At 40.7% G+C, this 27539-nt stretch overlaps 1 protein-coding gene across 1 annotated transcript in view; it reads right to left on the bottom strand.

Annotated features, from left to right (window-relative positions):
- The window catches only part of Gpc3 (glypican 3), a 408112-nt gene that overhangs the window by 121043 nt on the left and 259530 nt on the right, over positions 1 to 27539 (bottom strand). The window contains exons 4-5 of the mRNA XM_070039709.1: positions 22557 to 22690; positions 11848 to 11973 (exon numbers count right to left, since the gene is read on the bottom strand). Of these exons, the coding sequence (XP_069895810.1) occupies positions 11848 to 11973; positions 22557 to 22690 (260 nt within the window). The remainder of the gene's footprint in view (positions 1 to 11847; positions 11974 to 22556; positions 22691 to 27539) is intronic.

Raw genomic sequence — 27539 nt, 5'->3', positions numbered from 1 at the left:
TAATAGAAATGGAAAGAGCTTGAGAACTTTTTTTTCAAAGTCCTTCATTTTATAGATAAAAGGCTTAAGACAGTGACTTGCCCACGATCATACAAGCTTATTCATGGGAGAAGCCAGGCCCCAGATTAGACTGAGCTTAGAGCTGGAGGGATCTCCTTTGTGCATGCTCCAAAGCTCTCTAGGGGATACACTGGCTTTCTTTTCAGAACTATGTAAAGAAGGCCCAATAAACTGAGCACCAGTGGCTCACACTTAGTTCCACAGGAGGCTGAGATCTGAGAATCACGGTTCGAAGCCAGTCCAGGCTAATGACAAGTCCTCCTGAGACTCTTATCTCTAATTAAGCACCAGAAAACAGGAAGTGACACTGTGGTTGAAGTGGTAGAGCACTAGCCTTGAGCAAGAGAGGCTCAGGCACAGTGCCCAGGCCCTGAGTTCAAGCCCCAGAACTGGCATTAAAGAAATACTACCAATTTCTCAAAGGACTTCCTGACCCATAGCCAATTGATCTACAAAACCCATGTGCTGACTGTTGAACAACAGAATTTATGGCAATAGATGAATTTGTTTAAAGAAAGATATTAGAAAGTATTTCTGGGAAGAGGCATAGAGAGAGTTGCTCAGAAAGCAGCAGGGAGTTGAAACAGATTCAGGCGTGCTGTGTTCATAGTATACTTTTATGCATTCAGTGTCCAACTTCCTACTCTACTCTTCTACATTATAATCCAGTAAATGGAGGGTTATTTATATTTTGCAAAAGATATTTCATATGTATTATTTGTGTGGCAGTCCTAGGGCTTGAACTCAGGGCCTGGGTACTGGCCTTGAGCTTTTTTCACTCAAGGCTAGTGTTCTACCACTTGAGCCACAGCTCATTTCTGGCTATTTGGTGGTTAAGTGGAGATGAAAGTCTGATGGTCTTTGCTACCTAGACTGGCTTTGAACCAGGATCCTGAGAGATCAGCCTCCTGAATAGGTAGGATTACAGGCATGAATCAGATGCCTGGCCTTCTCTGAATCCTTTTAACAATCTAGATGGGGGATGTAGAATTTAGAAAAGAGAAGGAGCTAATATGTAATAGAGCTTGCTAACTCCCAAATTTGGTCCTTAAACATTCCACTATACTAACTTATTATAGTACATAACCTTAACATGTGCTCCTGTGCACTTTGTGTTAACACTCAGCTCTGTGGATATATTTCTATCAGTAAAATATCATTAGAGATCCTTTTCTTTCGAAGGAGCCATCAAAAGCTGGTACCATGGTGCAAGAACTGGGGTGAGAACAGTAAAGAAATGGCAACTACCAGTCATTGACAGAGGAGAAAAACCACCACCACAACCCCACAATCACAGCCACAACAATCACAACAGCTAGATAGGCTCCAAGGGCAGTCACTGGCAGGAGGCTCTTAAGAAACAGACTTTCCTAGCTAGGCACTGGTGGCTCATGCCTGTAATCCTAGCTACTCAGGTTAGGCTGGACATTTGAGGATGGCAGTTCAGAGCCAACCCATGCAGAAAAGACCATGAGATTCTTATCTCCAATAAACTACCACAAAACTGGAAGAGGTGTGGCTCAATTGGGAGAGTGTTAGCCTTGAAGTTCAAGGATGGTGTCCAGGACCTGCGTTCAAGCCCCAGGACCTGGGGGAAGAAAGAAAAAAAAAGAAAAGAAAAGAAGAGAAGAAAGAGAAATAGAAAGAAAATAAAGAAGAAGGAAGGAAGGAAGGAAGGAAAGAAGGAAGGAAGGAAGGAAGGGAGGAAGAGAAAGAAAGGAAGGAAGGAAGGAAAAGAAGGAAAGAAAGGAAGGAAGAAAAGAAAGAAAGAAAGAAAGAAAGAAAGAAAGAAAGAAAGAAAGAAAGAAAGAAAGAAAGAAAAGAGACATTCCTAAAATACCTAAATGACCCTGTGAGTCAGAGTAATTAGAGAAATGTTTCAGAAGGTGTTACTGTTTGTGAAGATCAGAGAATATTCTGATGAAGTAACACTGCTAAGTAAGGGTAACTGGCCACTTGCTTTATCAGAAAAGGGCCAGAAGACTTACCATGCCTCATAGCCTTGTTTCTATCAGGTCTTTTCACCTAACTTCCAAGCTCTCTGACAAGGGAATAAAGTTATATCAAATTTGTAGTTTGTCTATATCTACCAGGATATATATATCCCCAAATGTGTTGTATCCATCAAGGATGCCGATACCACTCAAAATATTCCAGGAACTCTTCTCTGTAAACCTGATTCAGAGCTAATTTTAAGTGTCTTAAGATACAGAGTCCCATTATGCCAACCCTTACCCCCAAGTGGTCTCTGAAGGATACAAAGGCCTATTTGACCAGCCATCAGTCTCTACCTTTATGGGAAAAAGAATGCTCAATATTTGCGCTAACTATATTATAAATGGTGATTATATCAAAACCAGCTGATATTATTCAGAGCCAGAACATTTCTTTTTTTTTTTGTCAATCATGGGGCTTGAACTCTGGCCCTGAGTGCTGTCCCTCAGCTCTTCAGCTCAATGCTAGAGCTCTACCACTTGAGCCACAGTGCCACTTCCGGTTTTTTGGTGGTTTATTGGTGATAAGAGTTTCACAGCTTTTCCTGCCTGGGCTGGCTTTGAACCACGATCCTCAAATCTCAACCTCCTGAGTAGCTAGGATTAGAAGTGTGAGCCACCAGCACCCAGCATTATAGTATTATCACTCTATTTTACAAATAAGGTAACAGAATTTGATGTTGAATGGCCAGCCCAAAGAATAGAGTTCAAGTATGAACTATGATCAAAACCATTTGGATCATTCTGAAGGTGGCATTCTTCCCAATCTGCCATTCTTCCCTGTATCATGTGGTTTATGTTTCCTGCTCCCCAGAGGTCTTTCACTAGCATCTCCAGCCTGCACTGTGAATGATCAGCTGATTGACAATGAACAACATGTTGATTATAGGCACCAGTCTTAAGTCTGTAGACCTTTTACCTAAAGAAGTTCTAGAAACAATGTTTTGGAGGACTGCCATTGTCAAAGAAACCACTCTTTGACCTACCCAAACACCTCCTTTGCCTGAAAGAGACAATAATACTTAATATAAACAGAAACACAAATAGTTTCTTAACATTAGGTATTCTCCTTCAGGGTTCCATCTCCTAAACCTTCCAGGCTAAAACAGAGCTGTGATGGACAGAGCAGGAGGAGATGAACTTATTCCAAGCATCAGAGTCACGTGACCAAGAGGAGGCTAGGGGGTGACATTGATTTGTTGAGGGCCAGATAGGTTGAGATCTTCCTTGGAGGCCCTCATGCCATGTCTGTGTAACAAAATGATCCAACTGAGCCTGGAAGAAGCAGCATTGTATGCTAATGGCACACTGTCTGCTTAATGGAAGAGACTATGCACCTTCAACAGATGGTCTACAGATGTCAATGCTGATGCATATAAAGGTCTTCTGTTGCTTAAGGTATAAGACTTGCCGGGTGCCAATGGCTGATGCCTGTAATCCTAGCTACTCAGGAGGCTGAGATCTAAGGATCATGGTTCAAAGCCAGCCAGGACAGGAAAGACTGTGAGACTCTTATCTCCAGTTAACCATCAGAAAACCAGAAGTGGTGCTGTGGCTCAAAGTTTTAGGGAACTAGCCTTGAGTGAAAGAGGTCTAGGCCCTGAGTTCAAGCACCATGATAGAGAGAGTGTGTGTGTGTGTGTGTGTGTGTGTGTGTGTGTGTGTGTGTGTGTGTGTGTTGAGTGAAAGAGGTCTAGGCCCTGAGTTCAAGCACCATGATAGAGTGTGTGTGTGTGTGTGTGTGTGTGTGTGTGTGTGTGTGTGTGTATCATATATAGCCAATTCTGAATGTGACATTCCGGTATCAAGCCATCCATCATTTAGATAAGCTCTGTTTTTCTCACTCCATTCTGAAGCAACTGTTTGTGACACAATAATCTGAAGGGATAAATGTCATTGTATTGCTCTGGAGTACATCCTGATTAATAGCTGTCACTAAGCACTATTTTTCAGATAAATCTGTGATGAAAAGTATATCAGTGTAAGCCCTTAGATGGATTATTACATAAGGGTGACTCCCTCAACTTATCTGTCTTGCCTTATCGGGATTTAAAAACTTCCCAGCTCCCATCAATGTTTCATGTTATAACAAATGAAGTCATTTTCTACGTAATCCATTTCTCCCTCTAAAGCCTTTTTACGAACAATCTTGACTTATCTGAGATAAGGGAAAATAGGTAAACTGTCATAGCAGTGATGCGTTTGATTCTGCAAAGCTTTCATTCTAAGACATACACTCAGGCAGGCGCCCATAATAGTTCCCCAAATTAGAAAGAATTGGAATAATCATGTTTCTATTTCCAAGAAAACAAAAGTGGGAATAAAATCCACAAACATCTGGGAGGGGCCAAGAACCTTGGAGATAACTAGTGATCAAACAAACCCAAAAGTCTTATTTGTTCCATTTTTGCATCTTGAGCATCAGCAGAGGATGAACCACCATGAGAAAAAGAGAATGGAGGTCTTGAACTGACCCTCAGTTTCTAGCTCTCAAACAATCACCACTGGCCTGCTAAGAAGAACTACTGGCCAGCTCCAGCATAATTTTAAACTGTCTTGTACTTAAGTAAGCTTTCAGTCAAATGATTTCAGAACCTACCTATGGCCATCGAATATTATTACCATTATAACTAGTGGTTTTCTTTTCTTTTTCCTGAACCTCCTTCATCTTGCTTCTTTCTTTCTTTATTTTTTTTGCCAGTCCTGGGGCTTGAACTCAGGGCCTGGGCACTGTCCCTGAGCTTCTGCTCAAGGCTAGCACTCTACCACTTGAGCCACAGCACCACTTCTGGCTTTTTTTTCTCTGTTTATGTGGTACTGAGGAATTGAACCCAGGGATTCATGCATGCTAGGCAAGCACTCTACCACTAAGCCACATTCCCAGCCCCTTACTTCTTTATTTTATGTTACAGATATGCTTTCCCATTGCTACTTGTGTGTGTGTGTGTGTGTGTGTGTGTGTGTGTGTGTGTGCAGGGGATGGACTCTAGACTGTCATATATGGTAGGCAAATACTCTACCACTGATCTATGCAAGATGCTCCTCCATTGCTGTATAACTTGGTTCTCCTAGATTTAAAATGGCTTGTCTGTTGCCTTGAGCCTTTTGGAGAAAAGTTACACTATAAATCTAAAAATGGGCCTAAATAGCCTATTCTAGCATGAAAACATGGGATATATGTATAGCAAACTACTGCATTCCACTGGCTCAAGCATGGCTATGTATGCATGCTGAAATGTAGGTCTTTATTTAATAACTTTACTACCAGATTAAAGATTCTGAAGGCCTTTTCCTCTTTCTATATAAACTGATAAAACACTTGTTGGTTCTAGAAATATGTTCTTACTCCAAAGTCCTCAAAATATGTTGTTCTTAAAATAACTGCATATGAAAAACGAAAACGGACCTGTTTGCCAGTGGCTCATGTCTGTAATCCTAGCTACTCAGGAGGCTGAGATCTGAGGACCGAGGTTTGAATCCATCCAGGGAAGGAAAATCCATTAGACTCTTATCTCCAATAAACTATTCAGAAAATGCCAGAAGTGATGCTGTGGCTCAAGTGGTAGAGTGCTAGCCTTGAGCACAAAGAGGCTTAGGGACCGAGCCCAGGCCCCAAGGACAGGCAAAAAACAAAAACAAAATGAACGAACAAAAGACATCAGAATCAACTATTCTCCCTTGCATTTCCTAGATCACAGAGGAAAAAAGAAGCCAACTATTTTGTTTACCCATTTAAAAAATTATTTTGTGTACATCAGGAACTGATACATATACACATACACACAAATTCAATGAGATATCATTTGTCTATAAAAAGTAATAAAGTATTAATAAATACCATCACTTGGATAAACCTGAAAAATATCATGCCAAGTGAGTGATTACATTTTTATGACACATCTACAAGTGGTAAATGCATAAAGACAGAAAGTCAATTATTGGCCACAGGAAGCTGAGGGCAAGGGCAATCACTCATAGACAGGTACCAGGTTTCCTTTTGCAGTAATGAAAATAACTTCAACATGGGTAAGGACAGAGGTTGTACATTGTGAATTACTCAGTGCCATTGACTTGTGCAACTTTAATATAACTGATTATCTGTTATGTAACTATTCAAGAAAAGTTACACACATATATGTACATGCACACACACAAAATACGAATGGATAGAGCCTCTATTGTGTCCCTGCAGATGTGTGGAACATCTGGCTCATGGGCCATATAAAGCCCACGGAACCATTTGGTTCATGCCAGGACAGACATGTATGCTTCTTAGATGCTTCTCACCAGAGACTCCTGGCTGTCTACCTGTATTGATCATTTTGTATGGCCCAAGAAATGATGTTACAAATATCCTAAAGGGCAGAGTGCTGGGGACTCACACCTGTCATCCAAGCTTCTGAGGAGGCTGAGATCAGAGGAGCATGGTTTGAAGCTAGCCTAGGTAGGAAAAAGTCCATGAGACTATTAGCTCCATGGTAGTGGAGCTGTGGCTCAAGGGGTAGTCATAGAAAGCACAAAAAGCTCAGGGACAGTGCCCAGGCCTTGCATTCAAGCCCCAGTACAAAAAAAAGGACAAATATTCAAATGGTTCTTACAGAACAAAGGTTCTTCACTCCTGCAAGTGGAACTCTTCCTGGACTACTGGGGAAGAATATCGGTTGATTTTCTCTCTTTCTTCTTTTCCGTAGATTGTGAACTCCTATCAAGGGCAGGAGCCAAATTCTCTTTATTAGTGGATAGACCACAGGGCCTAGTATATTCTAAATGCTCCATTTGTGCTGAATGAATTACCAAATGTTAAATGTAAAGGCAAAATAGCATCTTTTCCTCTCAAACTAGATGTTTGTAAATATGTATCAGTTGAAATAGTTTCTCTGTTAATTAATTTACTTATGTATTGCTGGTGATGGAATCCAGGGCAGTGTACATGCTAGGCAAATGCATACCAATAAGCCACACCTCCAGCCCTGTTATAGCAATTGAAAGGCAAATTTGATTAAACAATAAAATTGAATTTGCCTCATACAAGCAATCTAGAAAATGAATAACATTTTCAGTTCATTATCTAGACAGTGGCTTAACAGATCTGAAAGTGTTTCAAAATATAGTTACTAAAATGTTCTCTTTCTCTCTCTTCCTCCAATTTTTTTATTTTATTTTTATTGTAAAGATACTGTACAGAGGGGTTACAGTTACATGAGTAAATTAATGACTACATTTCCTCTTGTGTAGCTTCCCAAATTTTTTGAGACCCAGTCTTAACTCTGCAGTTCAGGCTGGCTTGGAAATCAATACCTCATGGTTTTGAAGCAAAATCCTGGAAGCCAATGATATCTCCAGCTAAGATGGGGTATGAGGAAGAGTATGGTGATGAAGTCAAAAGAGGGGTGTGATATCCCTGAATCCAGATCTATAAAAACATCTTCTTCCTTCATCTAGCAACTGATTGCATTAACAAGAGATGTAAAATTGAAAGGACGTGAAACATGAACTTATTCTCAGAGGCAATGTGTTCTTTAACTCTGTAAAAGCTGAGTGATGCTGGGCGAGGTGGCTCACGCCTGTAATCCTAGCTACTCAGGAGGCTGAGATCTGAGGATGTGGTTTAAAGGCAGCTCAAACAGAAAGTTCCCAAGAGACTCTTTTCTCCAATTAACCACTAAAAAGCTGGAAGTGGAGCTGTGGCTCAAGGGGTAATGTGCTAGCAGTGAGTACAGAAGCTCAGGGACAGAGTTCAGGCTCTGAGTTCATGCTCCAGGACAGGCACACACAAAAAAGCTGAGTAATAAGTACATATATAATAGGGGGGTATAAATAACTCTGATAAATCCAGTTGGTGTGGCTATTGCTCAATACTTAAAAAAATAATCTATAGTTTTATTTGATCAAGTATTTCAATGACCAGTTTGATTCCTTGACAGGATTCTTGAGTTTACAATTTTGGGGGGGGGCGGGTAAAACAATTTCAAAGGAACACAACCCAATCTATAAAGATAACAAACTGATAACCCATTTGACAGTCTCAAGTGTCGATTGCTACTTAAGACTGAATTAATTAAGAAATTCAATGAAAAGCTCTGGAAAGATATTTTCACGCTAGATGAAACATGAGTATAAAGGCAATCTTCAATAAATGATACACACAGAGGGCACACATGTCTTCAGGCTAGAGAACATCATATTATTAAGGGTATATTCCTAAAGAAATTTTAAAAATCTAGTTTGTCACTATTCCCTAGACTCATCATTGCTTTCGGTCAGTAATATAAGTTAATTATAACCCAAAGTAACTAAGCAAGGACTTGCTTAGATTGATATGCCTAGTATTCTGTGTACAGATATGGCCTCCCCTCCTCCCTCCTTTTCTTCCTTCCTTCCTCCTTTTCTTCTCTTCCTTACCTTTTCATCATCCTTTCCTTCCTAGATTTTTTTCTTTTGTCAGTTGTGTGGCCTGAACTTGGCCTGGGCACTGTCCCTCAGCTCTTCAGTTCAAGGCTAGTGTTCTACCATTTGAGCTACAGAGCCACTAGCTCAACTTTTGCCAGCTAATTGAAGATGGAGTTTCTCAGATTTTTCTACCCAGGCTGGCTTCAAATCCTGATCCTCCAGATCTCAACTTCCTGAATATCTAAGATTATAGATATGAACCACCAATATCCAGTCAAGCATCTAAATTTCATAAAATCAAATCCTAACTGCTATTCTCTGACAATTAAAAAATATTGTCAGCCGGATGCTGGTGGCTCACGCCTGCAATCCTAGCTACTCAGGAGGCTGAGATCTGAGGATTGAGGTTTAAACCCAGCCCGGGCAGGAAATTCTGTGAAACTCTTATCTCCAATAAACCACCAGAAAACCAGAAGTGGCACTGGTAGAGCACTAGCTTTGAGCTGAAGAGCTGAGGGACAGCACTCAGCGCCAGAGTTCAGGCCCCATGACTGACAAAAAAAAAAAAAAAAAATATATATATATATATATATATATATATATATATATATTGTCATAGCACTCAAGTACTTAGTACTCATAAGCTTTTAGGACATCTAGTATCTTGAGTGGAGGGGGCTGCATGGGACTTGATTCACATTTGCCACAGGTAAGACTCTCTTCACCCTCAGGGAGGCATGAGATCTTATTCTCATGTGTCAGTATAAAACCAAGATAGGAAACAAACTATTTTCAGGTGTGGGCTCCATCTTGTGTTGGGAAGAGGAAAATTAAAGGAGAAAAGGAGAAAAAAAGAGGTGGAACATGAATTCAGCTTTCAGTATGTGCTAGTGTTTGGAGTGCATTTTATGACTTTACTAAATAGTCACAGTAACCCTGTTACATGTCCTGTCTTTACTTATAGAAGAGGACCTGGAGACTTTGTAGCTTAATTGAATCACTCAAGGCCACACATAGTAAGCCACAGAACTGAGATGCAAACTCAGTTCATCTGACTCCAGAACATTTTTCTGTCCATTATGTCATATTTTGAATTAGTTTAACTTAGCCTCATGTTATAGAACTGAGGCCCATTAGAATGTAAGCTCTTCATAGCATCCATCTCTAAGCACCGATCTTTGTACCCAACATACATCTAATACATGTTGAAGATATGAATGAATGAATAAACAGATAAGGAATATAGACTATCGGAGTCAGATAGGCTCAAATCTAATCAAATCTTTTTTTTTTTTTTTGTCAATCCTGGGTCTTGAACTCGACACTTGGGTACTGTCCCTGAGTTGTTTTAGTCCAGGCTAGCGCTCTACCATTTTGAACCACAACTCCACTTCCAGTTTTCTGGTGCTTCATTGGAGATAAGAATATTCCAGACTTGGGCTGGGAAGGTGGTTCAGTGGTAGAGCACTTGCCTTGCATGCCTGAGGCCTTGGGTTCGATTCCTCAGCACCACACAAGCAAAAAGGAAAAAGCCGGAAGTGGCGCTGTGGCTCAAGTGGTAGAGCACTAGCCTTGAGCTGAAGAGCTGAGGGACAGCATCCAGGCCCAGAGTTCAGACCAGACCCCCCCCCCCAAAAAAAAAGAATATTCCAGACTTTCCTGACCGAGCTGGCTTTGAATCACTATAGTCAGATCACAGCCTCTTGAGTAGCTAGAAGTATAGGCGTGAGCCACAAGCACTTGGCCTCATTTTTTTTAAATGGGGAAATTCCAAGGCCTAGGGAGATTAAGTAACTTTCCTGAGGTTAAACAACCAATTAGTGAAAGACTCAGAACTCAATTTAAAGTGTCTTCTGTATTCTCTTCAACATGCTACAACGTGTACAAACATTGTACAAAGCATGTTTAGCAACTCTAGGTGGTTTCTTAAACAGTCTACTGTCTTGATTAATGTCTTAATTGCAAGCTATTCCTCATACATGCAAAGCAATGGACGTTAGGAAAAATCATTATTCTACTAGAATAAAAACTGTGAGAATGGGAAATCTTGTTTGTCTGCTCTGTTCACCTCAAGATACCTGGCACTTAGAAGGTGTTCACTAAATATTTGTTGAATAAATGAATGCAAATTATTTTCTTCTCACAAAAATGAGCAAATTCTTCAAAGTTGCTGACAGTTAGCATACATGATATTAACAAATACTCAGCCAGGTGCTCATGATTCATGCCTGTAACACTACGTACTCAGGAGGCTGAGAATTGCAATGCCCAGACAAATAAATCATCCATTATTATCTCCAATTAACCAGCAAAACACTGATGAGCTGTGAACATGTGGTAGAGTACCAGCCTTAGTCAAAAAAGCTAAGGGACAGTGCCCGGGCCCTGAATTCAAGCCCCAGTTGCCCCTTGCACACAAAAAATTCACTAAAATGGTAGTTCTTTTTTTTCCCACCACTTTTGTACAATGGAGAAAAGCACAGCATTTCAAGGGATTTTTGTAAAGACAGAGTTAATATAACAAAGCACTTAGCATGGTGTGTAATATATACCTAATAGTAAAGGGAAAATATGAATAATGAATATGATTTCTTCAAATGAAATAAGAGCCTACATAATGAATGAAAAATGCTGAAGACATAAAAAGAGCTGTTTTATGCTTTAAAAAATGTCCTCAGATACATAGTTCTCTCTCTGCTTCAAAGGTTGTAATTTTTAAGCTCCCCCCCCCTTTTTCTTTTGGTTGGTTGTGGGGCTTGAACTCTGGGCCTGGGCGCTGTCCTTCAGCTCTTCAGCTCAAGGCAAGTGCTCTACCACTTGAGCCACAGCACTACTTCCGGTTTTCTGGTGATTTATTGGAGCTAAGAGTATCAGGAACTTTCCTGCCTGGGCTGGCTTTGAACCATAATCTTCAGATCTCAGACTCCTTAGTAGCTAGGATTACAGGCATAAGCCACCAGCACCCAGAAAAGTTTGTAATTTTGGGGGGAGGGCAGGGGAGTTTAGGTCATGGGGTTCGAACTCTGTTCCTGAGCTCATTTGCTCAAGGCTAGTGGTCTACTACTTTGAGCCATAGCACCATTTCCAGTTTTTTGGTTGTTAATTAGAGATGAGAGTCTTATGGATTTTCCTGCCCTTGTCAGCTTTGAACCTTGATCCTCAGATCTCAGGCTCCTGAGTAGTTAGGATTACAAGTGTGAGCCACCAGTGCCTGGCTAAAGTTTGTAAATTTTATGAGAGCAAGAAGTTATACATGGTAACTGGCCCATCATCATAGCTCCTTAGTATATGTTGTATAGAATTTTTTCCTGTGATATTCATGGAGGAAGGGTCATATAATGAACTTTTTGAGCAATGATGGTTTCTCGAACATTGCTATGAGTTACCATTCACAAACAATTACCTCTCCACAAGTTCTTGTCCATTCCAGCACAGAGTGTCGTTCTCGGCCACAGGGCTATGGCTGCAGACGTAGCCAGGCAAAGCACTGTAGAAGTTGATGAACGATTTCAGCTTCTGAATGAGTTCCCTAGAAGAAAAACACAACATCTGTGCATAAGAGGTAAAGAGTAAGCCCAGTATGAGAAAAGTTTCATTTCCTTATCAGCATGACAAAAAGGCTGTGCCAGGCTGATTAGAGCAATACACGATTTTTAAAGACATGCTTGGCTACAAGGCCACCATTTAATTTTTTTCCTTTAAAAATCAATAAGATGATATTAGAGGGGGAAAAAAGTTGTCTGCCATACAAGGTGCTCTATATGATTTAATTCTGACACTCATCTTCTAACATGTTCAGCAGCTTCCATTTTTTGATCAGAATGCTATTACTTACCTTCTCAAATGTGCTGATTACAAGGCACACTGGAGCACAACGTGTATTTTGGTTTCTGCATGTAATTGAGTCCATTGATTGTAATTTACAATGCTATTACCCTAGAAATGGCCTCTTCCCATATAGGCTGTGGCTAATGGTTACAGATAAGAATCGTAGGGTGCTCAGAACAGTATGAGCTCGATGAAATGATCCCAATAATACAGTCAGAGAAGCTCAGACCTGCTAAAGTAGGACAATGTCATTGTTGTTTGTCTGTCTATTGTGTAGTTTGTGAAGGCAAGGGAAAAGGAGAAGGCTCTAGTATATCTTGTCATTTATTTGCTTTGATTTTTATGTTGTTTCTGAGTATGTGTCTGTGTTTGCATGTGCATGTGTGTGTATGTGTGTGTGAGAGAGAACATATTGTATATGTAAATGTGTATAAAATACACCCATAAATACTATCAACATTTCTTGCCTATTACCTTGTTTCAGCTGTAGTTATACATACAAATTAAATAGGAGGGACCAGAAAGATGTGAACATGTTTTTAAAGAAATTGTTCAATATTGATGTAATAGATGTCTGGGGCTAAACAAACAAAAACAAAATTAACTTCATTTCTTTTGATCAGTTCTGGGGCTTGAACTCAGGGCTTGGGCACTGTCCCTGAGCTTCTTTTGCTCAAGGCTAGCACTCTACCGCTTGAGCCACAGCACTACTTCCGGATTTTTCTGTTTATGTGGTAAGGAGGAATTGAACCTGGAGCTTCATGCCTTCTAGGCAAACACTCTACCACTAAGCCACATTCCCAGCCCTATACTTCATTTTCTAAAGCAATTTCTAAAGCAATTCCTTTGATAGAAAGTTATAGTGTTTTTCACATCTATGTGTACCTTAAGTCCACATAAAGGTTTTGGAGACTCTGGTCAGGGAATTTTATGGTCATGAGAAATTATTCAAATACTGTCACCAGGTTAAGAGTGGACTGGCCTGATGGATGGGTCTCTGGACGAGCTAGAGGCTTCCATGTCATTTGCACACTGCAGGGGTGGGGGTAAGTCCTTAATGCAATTTTGCATATTATTATAAAATGATTCATTTCAACAAGACAGAGTGAAGAAAGAAATGAGGGGAAGGGAAGAGAAGGGAGAGAACTAGCTCTTAGCGCATGCTCACAAGGCTTAGGTCACAGTAAAGCCCAGATGATGGAACTCAGGAAAGGTTGTTGGCACATAGATAAAGCCTGCTACCCCAACAGTTACTTCCCACTGAAACCATCCTCCCTTCATGGTCTAGTCCTGGTATCTGAGCACCATCAATTTCCAAAGAGAAGAGCCTCAATATAGAACTCTGAAAATAAAAGTCAACATTACAGTTTCTCACACAGGAAAAAGATGGGTTCAATTATCAGCTAATAGGAGAGATGCTCTGTTTTACAAGGTAATAATACAGTTTCCAAGAATGGAAACTGAAAGACTAAAGGCTGCTCAGGGCTGACTAATCCTCCACACCCCACCCTGCCTCCACCTTCTGACTCCATGAGGAAATGAAAGGTGGCCATTTGTTTTTAGGAAATGATGGCCTTCTTTTTAATGAAAGAGTTTCCCCTAGGCCTCCTCCTACCTCCTCACCCACGCTTACAGCATAACACATAGCAAGAAAAATGCTTTCTGATTTGATTTCCCGAGAAGTTGAAAATAATTTCTCCCTACTTCCCAATCCTTATAGTTTTCTTAGCAGATCATAAAGATAATTGACAAGTTGAAGAAGATCCAGAAGAGACTCAATTAAATTGTAGTTCTCCATAGGGCCAAGGAACTACGATTAACCCAACACCTACAACTTCAATTGAAAAGGAAGGGCTAAGATAAAAATCTAAGAAAACCAGGAAGAACATGGATAATGTAACACAGTCTGGGTCATGACATTCTAGAACTCAGAGAAATTGTGTGCCTTGAGTATGGTGACATGGAGAAATATGAGGCCATCCTACACAGTATTATTCCTTATGTGTATGTGATAGGATGGATATATGAGACCATATTTTTAAAGCTTACTATTGAAGTAGTTATTTTAAAATTTAGAACATAGTTTCATCTGGTGATCGTTATATTATGTCCGGGCATTCAGAACAGCGCCTTCAAACCTGTATTAGCTCAGAGCACTGATTTTGAACTCTAATCCAGCTGAATTGATAATTCAAGCTATTTGCTTACTTACCCAGTGGTGAACCCTTAGATGAACCCTAAACTTCTCTGGGATTCAGTTTCCTTATTTGTAAAAGGAAGAAGATACTAATAGCACCTACGGTTACTGGGATGATTCAATGAGACAATGCATATGCTGGACACCCATGGCTCACACCTGTAATCCTAGCTACTCAGAAGGCGTGATCTGAGATCTGAGGATCACGGTTCGAAGCCAACCTGGGAAGAAAAGTCCAATAAATGAAAAAAGCTGGAAGTGGCACTGTGGCTCAAGTGGTAGAGTGCAAAAAAACAAAAAAGGAAAAGACAATGCATATAAGGTGTTTGGCACATTACCCACACAAATAACCACAGACTCCTCTCTCCAAAATGGCAGCTATGGTCAAGATTCCCATTACCATGAACCTATAGAATAAAAACATATTATATACGTGAACTACTACATAAATTCCACATAAACCGATATGTGCAGGATAATTAAACTTGCAGAGGGAAAGATAATGAGGGATGATAAATAATATTGAAATAATCATGTTTATGTATAAAGATGGCATTAGGAAACTCACTGGAAGCTATTGAACAATAGACGGTATGGGGGACCCAGGAAAGAGAACAACAGATGAGGTCAATCTGGCTCAACTATAATATATGCAGGTGTGAATTACCATGGGGAATTTCCTTTGTATAATTAACATATGTTAAAAACTGAAAAAATAAATGACAGGAAAGTAAAGTAGGCTATAATGGAGAATAGGTGCTGGTGGAAATGGGAGGAAAAGAGAGTGAGTGAATGTGAATGAATATTGTCAAAATACATTGCAGGCCAGGTGCTGGTGGTTCATGCCTATAATCCTAGCTACTCAAGGGACTGAGATCTGAGGATTGTGGTTCATAGACAACCTGGGCAGGAAAGGTTGTGAGACTCTTATCTCTAATTAACCACCAGAAAAGCAGAAATGGCCCTGTGGCTCAGGTGATAGAGTGCTAGCCTTCAACAAAAAAGCTCAGGGACAGCACCCAGGCCCTGAGTTCAAGCTCTCGAACCAGCATTAAAAATACATTATAAAAATACATTATATTCAGGTATAAAAATTAAACAATAAAATCTGATGAAATTATTTTAAAAAGGGGGAAGAAGGATGGAGAGAGATGGAAAGATGAGATAGATATTAATAAATATAACCATATTATCCCACAACAGATTTTTCTTGGTATAAGTTTTTTAAAACACTAGGTAGTTTAAAACAAGCAAAACAAAAAATTTAGTTAGCTACTAGGCTGAGCTAAGTTCCTTACCAATGTGTTACGGTGTTTGGATGGTTTATTTTTTTATTTGTACTCTGGTAGAAAGGTGGGGATGGTATTAACAGAGACTTGTGTTTTGTTAATTTAAGCATTAGATGTAAAAGGTCAAGATGAAGTCAAGTTTTAAAAGACAGATTTAGTCATCAGATAAATGCAAATCAAAACTATAGTCAGGCACCAATGGGTCATACCTGCACTCCTAGCTACACAGAAGACAAAGATCTGAGGATCATGGTTCCAAGTGAAACCAGGCAGGAAAGTCAGTGAGACACAAGTCTCTGTTAAGACCATCCCCACCTTTCTACCAGAGTCAGAATATAAAAACATCCAAACACTATAACACATCCAAACACTGTTTAATGACTAGGTATATCTCTTGTAGACTTTTCTCAAAAGGTTTACATTTCCTTGAAATTTAGGGTGTGTGTGTGTGTGTGTGTGCACGCGCGCATGTGATTCTATATGTGTATGTATATGTGCTGAACTTAGGGCTTGGGTGTTGTCCCTGAGCTTTCTTGTTCAAGGCTAGCGCTCTACCACTTTGACCCCACAGCACCACTTCTGGTTTTCTGGTGATTCACCGGAGGTAAAGAGTCTCATGGACTTGCCTTCCTGGTCTGGCTTTGAACCACAATCTTCAGATCTCAGCCTCCTGAGTAGCTAGGATTACAAGCATGAGCCACTGGTGCCCAGCTGGGCAAAATAGTTTGACTGACTGGAACTTTTTTTTTTGCCAGTTCTGGGGCCTGAACTCTGGGCCTGGGCGCTGTCCCCCACATCTTTAACTCAAGGCGAGCGCTCTACCACTTGAGCTACAGTGCCACTTCCAGCTTTTTCTGCTTATGTGGTACTGAGGAATTGAACCCAGAGCCTCATGCATGTGAGTCAAGCACTCTACTACTGAGCCACCTTCCCAGCCCTAGAATGTTTGTTTAACCCAATTCCACTTTATGCCAATATACAAATGCCAATCATATTATTGACAGAAACAGTGAAGCCTATGGAGATCACTTAGGACAAACTCAATATTTGTTTAAGGCATTCTGCTCAGGAAAATCTCTTCATAGAAACTTCCATTCAGTGTGTTAAATGTGAAAATAAAAGCTAGGTAGGGCTCCTTTGTACACAGGAACCATTTTGCAATATTGCTGCTGGAGACGGGTGTCTCCTTTTTTCGAGGTAGGGGAGGAGGTTACCTTTGCTTTCTTTCAGTGATTTGCTTGGGCAGTCATGAAAGTAGTGCTAATTGGAAACCATTGCAAGTAAAAGTAACCTTTCATCCTTGACTGCAAATCCTGATTTTTTTTTTTCAGAGGAAAGAGAGGAAGAGACAGGCAGGAACACACAGCTTTAATTTCACAAGGGTGGAGGACTATGACTTTATTACAGGTTAATAGTTGAAGGTAAGTTCACGGTGGACTATTGATTTGGGGTTTGGAAAAGGGAAAGCTATTGCTCATGCGTCCTACAAAACAGTACTTGGGACATGAAAATGACCAAGGCAATACTAATATGGAGGAAGTGGTGAAGGAGACATTCAGGAGAACAAAGGAGACAGGCTAGCAAGTAGAATGTGCTAGAAACATTGGAGATGTGATTGCTTCTATTTTGATTGTATTGCCTGTGCATCCCTCTCATTGTTCTACATCTGCTGAGAGGTCTTTTCAATATTTATCCTTTAAGGAACCCTGAGGCCATATATAGACCACTAGTTAATATAAAATTCCTTTTCAATTGAACTATGCTATTTCTAAGATGAGTTGTGTGATACAAACTTACCCAGCTGGGGGCAGACAAAACAAACAGATGACTTCTGAATGCTACCAAAGAAATCTGACTTTCTTTTGTGTGTTGTTATTTTAATAAGGCAAAAGGTTTTTCAACTCATTATCAAATTCAGACAGCCTGCTCACAGACTGAATACTAGAATAAGGGTCCTATTGAATGATCATATTTTTAACCACTGAAGATGGAACATGCGCAGGAGTGTGGGGAAATTTGTAGGTGCACTAACACTACTAGAACAAAACCTCCCACGAACTTCAGCTTGTGGGGGTGCAATGCATTTAGCAAAAGAGCATCTTAATTCCCATTTCTTTTCTCTCCTTAAGAGGGTTTACAGGGCTGGGAAGGTGGCTCAGTGGTAGAGCGCTTGCCTTGCATGCATGAGGCCCTGGGTTCCATTCCTCAGCACCACATAAGCCAAAAGAAAAAAGCCGGAAGTGGTGCTGTGGCTCAAGTGGTAGAGCGCTAGCCTTGAGCTGAAGAGCTGAGGGACAGCACCCAGGCCCAGAGTTTAGGCCCCATGACTGGACCCAAAAAATAAATAAATAAAAATAAATAAAAATAAATAAATAAATAAAGAAGGTTTACAGTGCAGATTTGAGAAAGGTAAATAAAGTCTCACATTCTCTTTTTGTTTCGTTTGCTTTTATTACCAGAGTATTCAGAAAGAAAAACTCCATCTCAGACTTCGATGCTTTAGTTTGCAACGACGAATGAAAAACATCATAGAGCAGGCACGTGGTGCCAGCAACCAAAGGAGCCAAGGCTATATGTTTTTTCTACTTTTCTTATTATCCTCTCTTTTCTTTCCCTCCCTCCCTTCTTCCTTCCTTTCTTCCTCCCTCCCTCCCTCCCTTCCTTCCTTCCTTCCTTCCTTCCTTCCTTCCTTCCTTCCTTCCTTCCTTCCTTCCTTCCTCTTTCTCCTTCCCTCCATCACTTTCTGTCTGTCTGTCTGTCTGTCTGTCTATCTCTCTCTCTTTCTCTCTCTCTCTTTCTTTTTTGTATGCTGGTACTGGGGCTTGAACTCGGCCTTGGAGCTGTCAGTTGGCTTTTTTGTTCAAGGCTGGCATTCTAACCCCCAAGTCACAGCACCACTTCCGTTTTTTTTGGTGGTTAATTGGAGAAAAGATTCTCATGAACTTCCCTATGTGGGATGTCTTTGAACTTTGATCCATAGATCTCAGCCTCCTGAGTAGCTAGAATTACAGGTATGAGCCACAGGTGCCACACTTTTATGCTTTTTTATTTTTTACTTTTTAAAAAAAGCTCTACATGGGATTCTATTATAAATTCATAAACTACTTCCTTCAGGAAGTTTCTGCTGTAATTCCCTTAAGTTTTCTGTGTAGGCTATCTCTGTACTCCATATTTTTGTATGGCTTGGTATTCATACAAATAGTTTGGTATTATTCGTACTGAAGTCTATTTCTCCATTAGACGAAGCTGGACAGCAAAGACTGTGTTCTTAGCATTTTCGTGCCTAGCACACATACTATAACTAATGAGTAGCTAATGAATTACTGTTGAACTGAAGAAAGGCACCCAGACATATACAAACACACACTTTGGTCAAGAATAGAAGCTTTCTACTAGTTATACATCCATTAATTGAACTTGATGACTCACATGATTCAGACTCATAGACAAAGGAAAGGCAGGAGGTAAAGAAGGCCTTGGTGTATGGCTTGATTTTACCTTGCCAGGAAGAGATGAAAATGTCCCAAAGTGCTGCAAAGCTATTCAAAAATGCTTCCCGATGAGACTGCTCCTAGGAGGGTACCCGGTTGAGTGTTCCCTGCTGACTACTTCACCCCACTTCTCAGTGGGAAGCAGCTCCAGAAGAAAGGACCTTTGTCCATAATCCAGATCTGGTGCCCCCAATCAATTATTAAACCAAAGAGTTGGGAATGTTAGCCCAATCGGCTCCCTTCCCATAGCTTAGCACTCTCCTTCCCCTTTCCACAGTTTGGCATGCTCCCTTCCTAGGCAACACTAGGCCCATTTAGTAAAAGCAGTAAATAATCATCCTCTAGCCCCCTTTACCTTGGGATGGCACTTCTCTGGGGCAGCCACCACCACATAAGGCAACAAGAGCCCCTTAGAGTGACCTTCAGGTCTGGGCAGCTGCAGGGCCTCTTGTCTACTACTACTTGGGCAGCAGCCATAAATCCTAGCCTGCCATGATGAAGCCTCTGGTCCACATGTCCACACCAGGGTCTCCACCTCCTAGCCCCTTCTAGCCCCTCCTAGCCACAGTAGGTTATATAGGTCACCTCAGACAATAGCTGGCACTTCTCACTCCTTTCTTGTGAGAAGGGCCTTGATGGTCCCTTTACTGGCAATAAACCTTTTCTTTGTTCTCTGAAAAAGAAAACAAAAACAAAAATGCTTCCCGGATATTTTAGTGTCAGGAGGCCTATAGTGGTTTAAAAATATGCCCATAATTCCTTGATAACTCCTCCATTCAAAAGGTACCATTTAATTTCCTCCTTTTGAGTATATTAAAATTAGTCCTTGCTCCAAACAAATCAAATATGCCAGTGTTGATGGTGCTTCACTTCCAAAAAGTGAGATGTTATACCTTCTTCTTTGCAGTCTTCCATGGACCACTTATTTTGGGGAAACCAGCTTCCCTGTTATGAGGAGACTCATGGGGTTCATGTTGAGCAACTCCACCCCCTTTCCAAAAAACAGCCCTGACTTGATAAATCTATAAATAAATCACTTTGGGAGTGGATTGTCCAACCTCAGACAAAACTCCAGCCCTGGGGATGTAGTTCTGTGATAGTACATTTGAGGCCCTGAGTTTAATCCCCTGCACCACAAAACAAAACAAAAAAAACATTATAGCCACAGGCAACATTTAGATTGAAATGTCTTTAGACTTTTGAGTACTCCTGGCTAAGCCAGTGCCATATTTCTGACAAACAAAATCTGTTGATATGTTGGTGGTTTTAAATAACTATTTTTGGACTTGTTTGTTTTCTAGCAATAGATAATTATTGCAACTCCTTTACACACTATATTTTCCTTTTGGTGGTACTAGGGTTTGAACTCAGAAGCCTAGGGCTTGCTTGGATAACTTGCTCAGTTGGCCCTCTGCCACTTGAACCATTCCCCCAGCCCCACTTTTTCCTAGTTATTTTGGAAATAAAAGTATCATGGATTTTTCTGCCTAGGCTAGTTTTAAATCAAGATCCTTCAGATCTCATACTTCTGAGTAGCTAAAATGATGGATGTGAGCCATTATTTATCCTCATAAAAATGACTAAGGATCTCTTAAAGTTTTCATTTCTATGGCAGATAGCTATCAGTATTTACTGTTTTAGAAATTAAAATGCTAACATTGTCAATATTATTTTTATAAAAAACTTCAAAGTAATACCCCCCCCTTTTTTTTGTTGTGGGCTTGAACTCAGCAGTATCTCTGAACCTCTTCATGCTCAAAGCTAGCGCTCTAACACTTAAGCCACAGAGCCACTTCCGGTTTTCTGATGGTTAATTGGAGATAAGAGTCTCACAGTCTTTCCTGTCCTGGCTGGCTTTGAACCATGATCCTTAGATCTCAGCCTCCTGAGTAGCTGGGATTACAGGCATCAGCCACTGGCACCCGGCAAGTGTCATATCTTAAGCAGCAGAAGACCTTTATATGTATCAGCATTGGCATCTGTAGACTACCTGTTGAAGGTGCATAGTCTCTTCCATTAAGCAGACAGTGTGCCATTAGTACACAGTGCTGCTTCTTCCAGGCTCAATTGGATCATTTTGTTACACAGACACTATGTGAGGCCCTCCAAGGAAGATCTCAGCCTATCTGGTCCTCAACAAATCAATGTCATCCCTTAGCCTTCTCTTGGTCACGTGACTCTGATGCTTGGAATAAGTTCATCTCCCCCTGCTCCATTCATCACAGCTCTGTTTTAGCCTGAAAGGTTTAGGAGATGGAACCCTGAAGGAGAATACCTAATGTCTAGTTTATGTCTTCATTGTTATTTCAAGCAATATGAATCAGATACTTTATTTGATCACTTTAAAGTGTGTGTGTGTGTGTGTGTGTGTGTGTGTGAATTTTAACCCTGACTCACTGTTAGTAATGAGAAAAGCCACAAACCAATCCATTAAACTATAAGATCTGATTGTCAGCAGAAAATATTCTGTTCAATAAATAAGAGACCTTGAAAAGGAAAGTCTGTGTGCCACTCTATATTGCTGTACTAGTTATTTACATATGGAAAGTTTGCATTCAAATATGGCTTGGCTATGATGCACTATCTTTTTTTCTCTAACATTGACAAATGGTAGAAGAACTAAATAACATTTGTTTAAGAAACCTCCCTCCTTGGGGCTGGGAAGGTGGCTCAGTGGTAGTGTTTGCCTTGTATGCATGAGGCCCTGTGTTTGATTCCTCAGCACCACATAAGGAGAAAAAGCCGGAAGGGGCGCTGTGGCTCAAGTGATTGAGCTCAAGAGCTGAGGGAAAGCGCCCAGGCCCAGAGCTGAAGTCCCACAACCGACAAAAAAAAAAAAAAAATCAAGTATCTAAGCTGGGTACCAGCGGCTCATGCCTGTAATTCTAGCTGCTCCAGAGGCTGAGAGCTGAGGATCACAGTTTGAAGCCAACCCCAAGCAGGAAAGTCTGTGAGACTCATCTCCAATTGACTCATCTCCAATTAACCACCTAAAACCAGAAGTAGAGCTGTGGCTCAAAGTGGCAGAACACTAGCCTTGAACAAAAAAGCTTAAGGACAGCATCTAGGCCCTGAGTTCAAGTCATATTACTGACAAAAAATCAAATATTGGTCCCATTTCTGTATATAAATCCCTTTAAGGAATGGTGAGTGCACAGAATTCAGGCTCCACGACCAACCAAAAAAAAAAAAAAGTAAAAAAGAAAAAAAGAAAAAGAAATCTCCCTCCAATGGTTTTTGACCTTAAAACACAATTGCTAATTGTACTCTGAAATAGAGGTGGCGGAAACCCCAACAGCTCTCTTACCGTCTTCGGCTAGATAAGGTTTCTTCATGTTCTACATGAGCAACTTTTAATACTTTCTTGTCAATAAACAGATCTTCAGGGTAATAAGCAGATCTATACTGGCGTTGTTGAGAATGGGCACATAACTTGCCAATCTGAAAAAAAAGAAATATAAATTAATGGTCTGATACATTCACAGATAGGACTGCAGAAACAAATTAGGAATTGCACTTCACTTTGCTCCTCCAATTTCCTTCGGAAGAGATGAATAAAGCTATTATTGAGAGTCAAGAAAGGTGATATGGTTTAAACCCAAATAGCCATTGATGGAAAGGAAGACAGAAGACTGTGGTTGGTTGGGGGGGTGTGGGGGCAGGGGACCCACAAGTCCATTCTGAGCACAGTCTATTAAGAGATTTTCTTGCCATGGGCACCGGTGGCTCATGCCTGTAATCCTACTACTCAGGAGGCTGAGATCTAAGGATCACAGTTCAAAGTCAGCCCAGGCAGGAAAGTCCATGAGACTCTTTATCTCTAATAAACCACCAGAAAACTGAAGTGGCTCCAAGTGGTAGAGTGCTAGCCTTGAGCAAAAGAACTCAGGGACAGTGCTCAGGCCCTGAGTTCAAGCCTCACGACTGACAAAAATAAATAAAAAAGTATCTGCCCCTTCATTGCAACCCAACCTGTGGGGAAAGGGGTACAGGTGAGGTTAAAAAGTAGGAAGGCTAAGAACAAATGAGGAAAGAGCAAGACTGAGCCATCCAACGTGGCATGATGAAGCCCACTCACGCATGGGAAATGTCTTTCACTTTACCAATGAGGCTGTATTTTCTTCCCCAAATCTATCATGAAGCAGATTCCACCCCACCCCAGGTACAAAGCATATGTGGAGTATATATTCCCCCCCACATCTATCATCTCCACACTGAGCTGGAGGTGAGTTATTACGGGCTTGTATTGAGAAGTAGGCACTAAAAGAAAATATAATTTACAAAGAGAAGGAGCATTTCCCTTAAAGAAGTCCTTACCATTCCCACTTGAGAAGCATCAAAACTCTGCTGTGACACCCACAACTCATTCTCTAGCTACCCCTCCCAAGTGGCATTTTAGAAATCAGCACTCTTCCCAGGAGTTTGAGGCTCTTAAATAAGAAATGCAATCCAATTTCTTCTCACTGAGTAATGTACCTAGTCCACAATGTTGTCACCTTAAATCTGGTTAGCTGGAGTGAATTTATTAGCTAGGTGAGTGCCTCTATCAAGAGGTGTGGAATATAAAACTTTCCTGTTTTCCAAGAACCATGATTCTTAATGGTGCATTTCTTTATGTTCCAGAGCTGGTGGCATGGAAAGCCATAGTGCTCTGATGTGTTATTAGTTCTGAAATTTAAAAAGCCAGGCATTGTTAGGTGCCAGTGGCTCATGCCTTTACTCCTAGCTACTCAGGAGGCTGAGATCTGAGAATCATGGTTCAAAGCTAGCCAAGGCAGGAAAGTTCAGGACACTCTTATCTCCAATAAACTATTCAGAAAAAGCTGGAAGTGGTACTGTAGCTTAAGTGGCAGAGTGCTAGTCTTGAGCACAAAGAAGCTCAAGGACAGTGCCCAAGTCCAGAGTTCAAGCCATAGGACCAGCAAAAAAAGAAAAAGAAAAGAAAAGAAAACCCCCAAAAAACAAGCAAAAAAAGCCAAGGCTTCTGGCAAGACAGCAACTCATCGTGCCTTTCCTTCCCATCAGGGGCCAGAGACATCGTCCTTGTGCAGATGTGGTGCAATTACACTACCGAGGCTAATAAGGTAGACTATAGAGCCAAGTGGGCGAGGCCTGACCTACAACTCCACCCCTTTCTCTTTGATTGACACATAATAATTATACATATTCACGGAGGTACACAATGGTATATCAACACATGGATATAATATGTAACTATCCAACCAGGGTAATTAGCATATCCATTACCTCGAACAGTTATCATTTCTTTGGGCTGAAAACATTTGGAATGTTCTAGTTTGAAATATATCATCAATTATTGTGAGCCATACAATCACCCTATTATGCTATTCAACACTAAAATGTACTCCTCTGAACTGTATTTCTATACCTGTTAGCCTCTCCCTACCGCATCTCTCCTCAATCCTTACCAACTTTGAGAGTTGCCAGCAAATGGTAGAGATCAACTTTTATAGCTTCTATGTGTGAGATTGTACAGCATTTGCTTTTCTATATCTGGCTTCTTTACTTCATGAAATGCCTGTCAGGTTCAGGTTCATCTATGTATAGCCCTACTTCTATGACAATACCCCTTTTATTTTGTGAGGGTACTAGGAATTAATCTCTGGGCCTTGAGCTTGGTAGGCAGGTACTATACTACTTGACCCATGCTCACAGGATTTTTGCTTTTTAAAACATTTTTTCTTAAGATAGGGTCCTATGCTTTTGCTTGAGCAGTTCTCAGACTATAATCCTCCTACCTCCACCTCCCAAGTAGCTGAGATTACAGGGATGCAGCACCAGAACCTGCCCCAATTCTTCGATTTGACCTGTGCCACAGCTTCATTCCTCTTATAGTTACTTATACAGAGGAAGAAAAGATGAAGTGCTAGAAACAACAGCAAGAAAGAAAAACAATTTGAGTCCTTATCTTGGGGTTCATTTCGCCTAACATCAACTTATCTGACCGTTTCTGCTTGACTCATACATATACTAGTTATTACAAATAAGGGAAACCATGGGACCTATGTTTCTTTGGGCCTGGCTTACTTCACTTAATGTATTTTTTTCCAAGTCTTTCCATTTCTTAACAAATGGGGCAATGTCATTCTTTCTGTTAGAGGCATAGAATTCCATTGTGTATATATACCACATTTTCTTGATCCATTCATCTACTGAGGGGCATCTGGGTTGGTTCCAGATCTTAGCTACGGTAAATAATGCTTCAGTAAACATAGTTGTCCTGGTATCTTTAGTATGGTCTTGTTTGTGATCATTTGGGTAAATGCCCAAAAGTGGTATTGCTGGGTCATAGGGGAGTTCTATGTGGAGTCTTTTGCGGAAACTCCATACTACTATCCAAAGTGGTTGAACAAGTTTACACTCCCACCAACAATGCAGTAGGGTTTCCTTCTGTCCACATCCCCTCCAGCATCTGTTGTTATTAGAGTTCTAGATTATAGCCATATTTATAAGATGATTTCTTTGTTGCTTTGTATGTCCTTCTCCCACGGTATAACCCTAGTTTTCATTGTATTTGATGTTGGTATAATTTGTGGAGGGGAAAGGAAAAACCAAATTGTTTAAATAGGGATACAAGTGTACCCATTGCAATAATGAGATGTACAAGTCGTTATCTCAAAAAAAGAACTTTATAACTTTGTTGGGGGGGGGGATGGGAGGGCAGGAATGGTAAGGGAAAAAAAAGGAGGAGGCAACAATGCTTGATAAGAAATGTACCTATTTCCTTGCTCATGTAATTGTAACCCTTCTGTACGGTATTTTCACAATAAAAAAACTTATTAATAAAAAAAAGAAAAGATAAAGTACTATATTTTATTCTATGGTCCCTTCGGGGGAAAAAGGTGACAATTATTTCCCTAGAATATCTGTTTCCATGGAGGGGGGATATTTTTTTTTTATTCACTGCTACATTCATGGCTGAAATACCCGTAATAAAAGGCAGATTAACAAGTGAAAAGCATACAAATGTGCTCAATGTAAATTTTTCTTTTGTTGGTTGTGGAAACTGAACTCTGGGTCTGGGCGCTGTCCCTTGGCTCTTCAGCTCAAGGTTAGCTCTCTATACCACTTGATCCACTTCTGGCTTTTTCTGCTTATGTGGTGCTGAGGAATTGAACCCAGGGCCTCATGCATGTGAGGCAAGTGCTCTATCACTGAGCCACCTTCCCAGCCCTCAATGTAAAATTTTATAGGACATGGAAGCCACCTTCAGAAATGAAGGGTCATTTGTGCACATTCATGTTAATTTTCATGAAGTGGGTATTGCTGGAGAACTGATTAGACAAAGGTGTTATGCTCTAATGATAACATATTGGGGCAAAACTAGTAAGCTCTGTTTGTTCAGATTCTTCTCTGTATCTCTGTGTCTTCAAAGATTAGAACATTTCTTTTTTTCAGACATGCAGTAGGCACCTATCACATGACTGTCTTGTGGACATGATGTGACTGGCTTATCGACATCACATGAGAGGTGAGCATCAGCTAGCTTGTATGGCGTGCTTCAGGGCAGAAGGGATAGAGGTAGCTGACAATTCCTCACTTTTGCTGACTTCCCATATATAACCCAGGGATATTTTAGGTCAGTGGGCCCTGAAGCCATGCAAAGCATTTGGTCTGATGTAATTCACACCTGTACCCCAAGATTGATATGAAATGCAAATATTTTATTGCCAAGAAATGCAAATACTATGTTGGTTAAACCCTAACTATATTCATTCTCAGACTCCTATTGGCTGTTGGTTCTGAGAACTCTCAAGGGCAACAAAGAAATCTAACTGTATCTTTTACAGATGCCACCTAGTCGATTCCAGGCTACTCTGCTGGTTACAAAAACACAAGAAGAATCAAGTCTTTAGTCATATGAGCCTAAAAGGTTAGAAAACCATAAAAGTGGGAGGGGAAACAATGCTATGAGATTAACATGTATCCCTGGCTCACTCTCATTAGCACTAAGGGATATATGTTTTCCCTAGATGAATTTTGTCTCATGAAATATATTATGTAAGAGGAGAGGATGTGTGCCTGAGTCTATGTGTTTGAACTTAAATGGTGCATAATAGAAGGAGGGAGGTAGATGAGGGAAAAGGATAGGGGCAAAGCAGAAGCAGAAATGGCAAAGCTCTCAATGGCACTGAAGGTATCATGGACACTGGGCACTGCCCTCAGAAGTCTAACAGGGTTGGGGGTGACAATGGATGTACAGTGGAAACATACTCAGCGATCAACACAATTCCCCTCTTTAGGAGCGGCACCTCAAGCTGTCGAGGCT

The sequence above is a fragment of the Dipodomys merriami genome, unplaced genomic scaffold (genome assembly GCF_024711535.1).
Source record: "Dipodomys merriami isolate MVZ:Mamm:240054 unplaced genomic scaffold, mDipMer1.0.p SCAF_3, whole genome shotgun sequence".
Taxonomy (NCBI): domain Eukaryota; kingdom Metazoa; phylum Chordata; class Mammalia; order Rodentia; family Heteromyidae; genus Dipodomys; species Dipodomys merriami.
The sequence above is the reverse complement of the archived record's forward strand: the minus strand, read 5'-3'. Positions and strand labels throughout refer to the sequence as shown.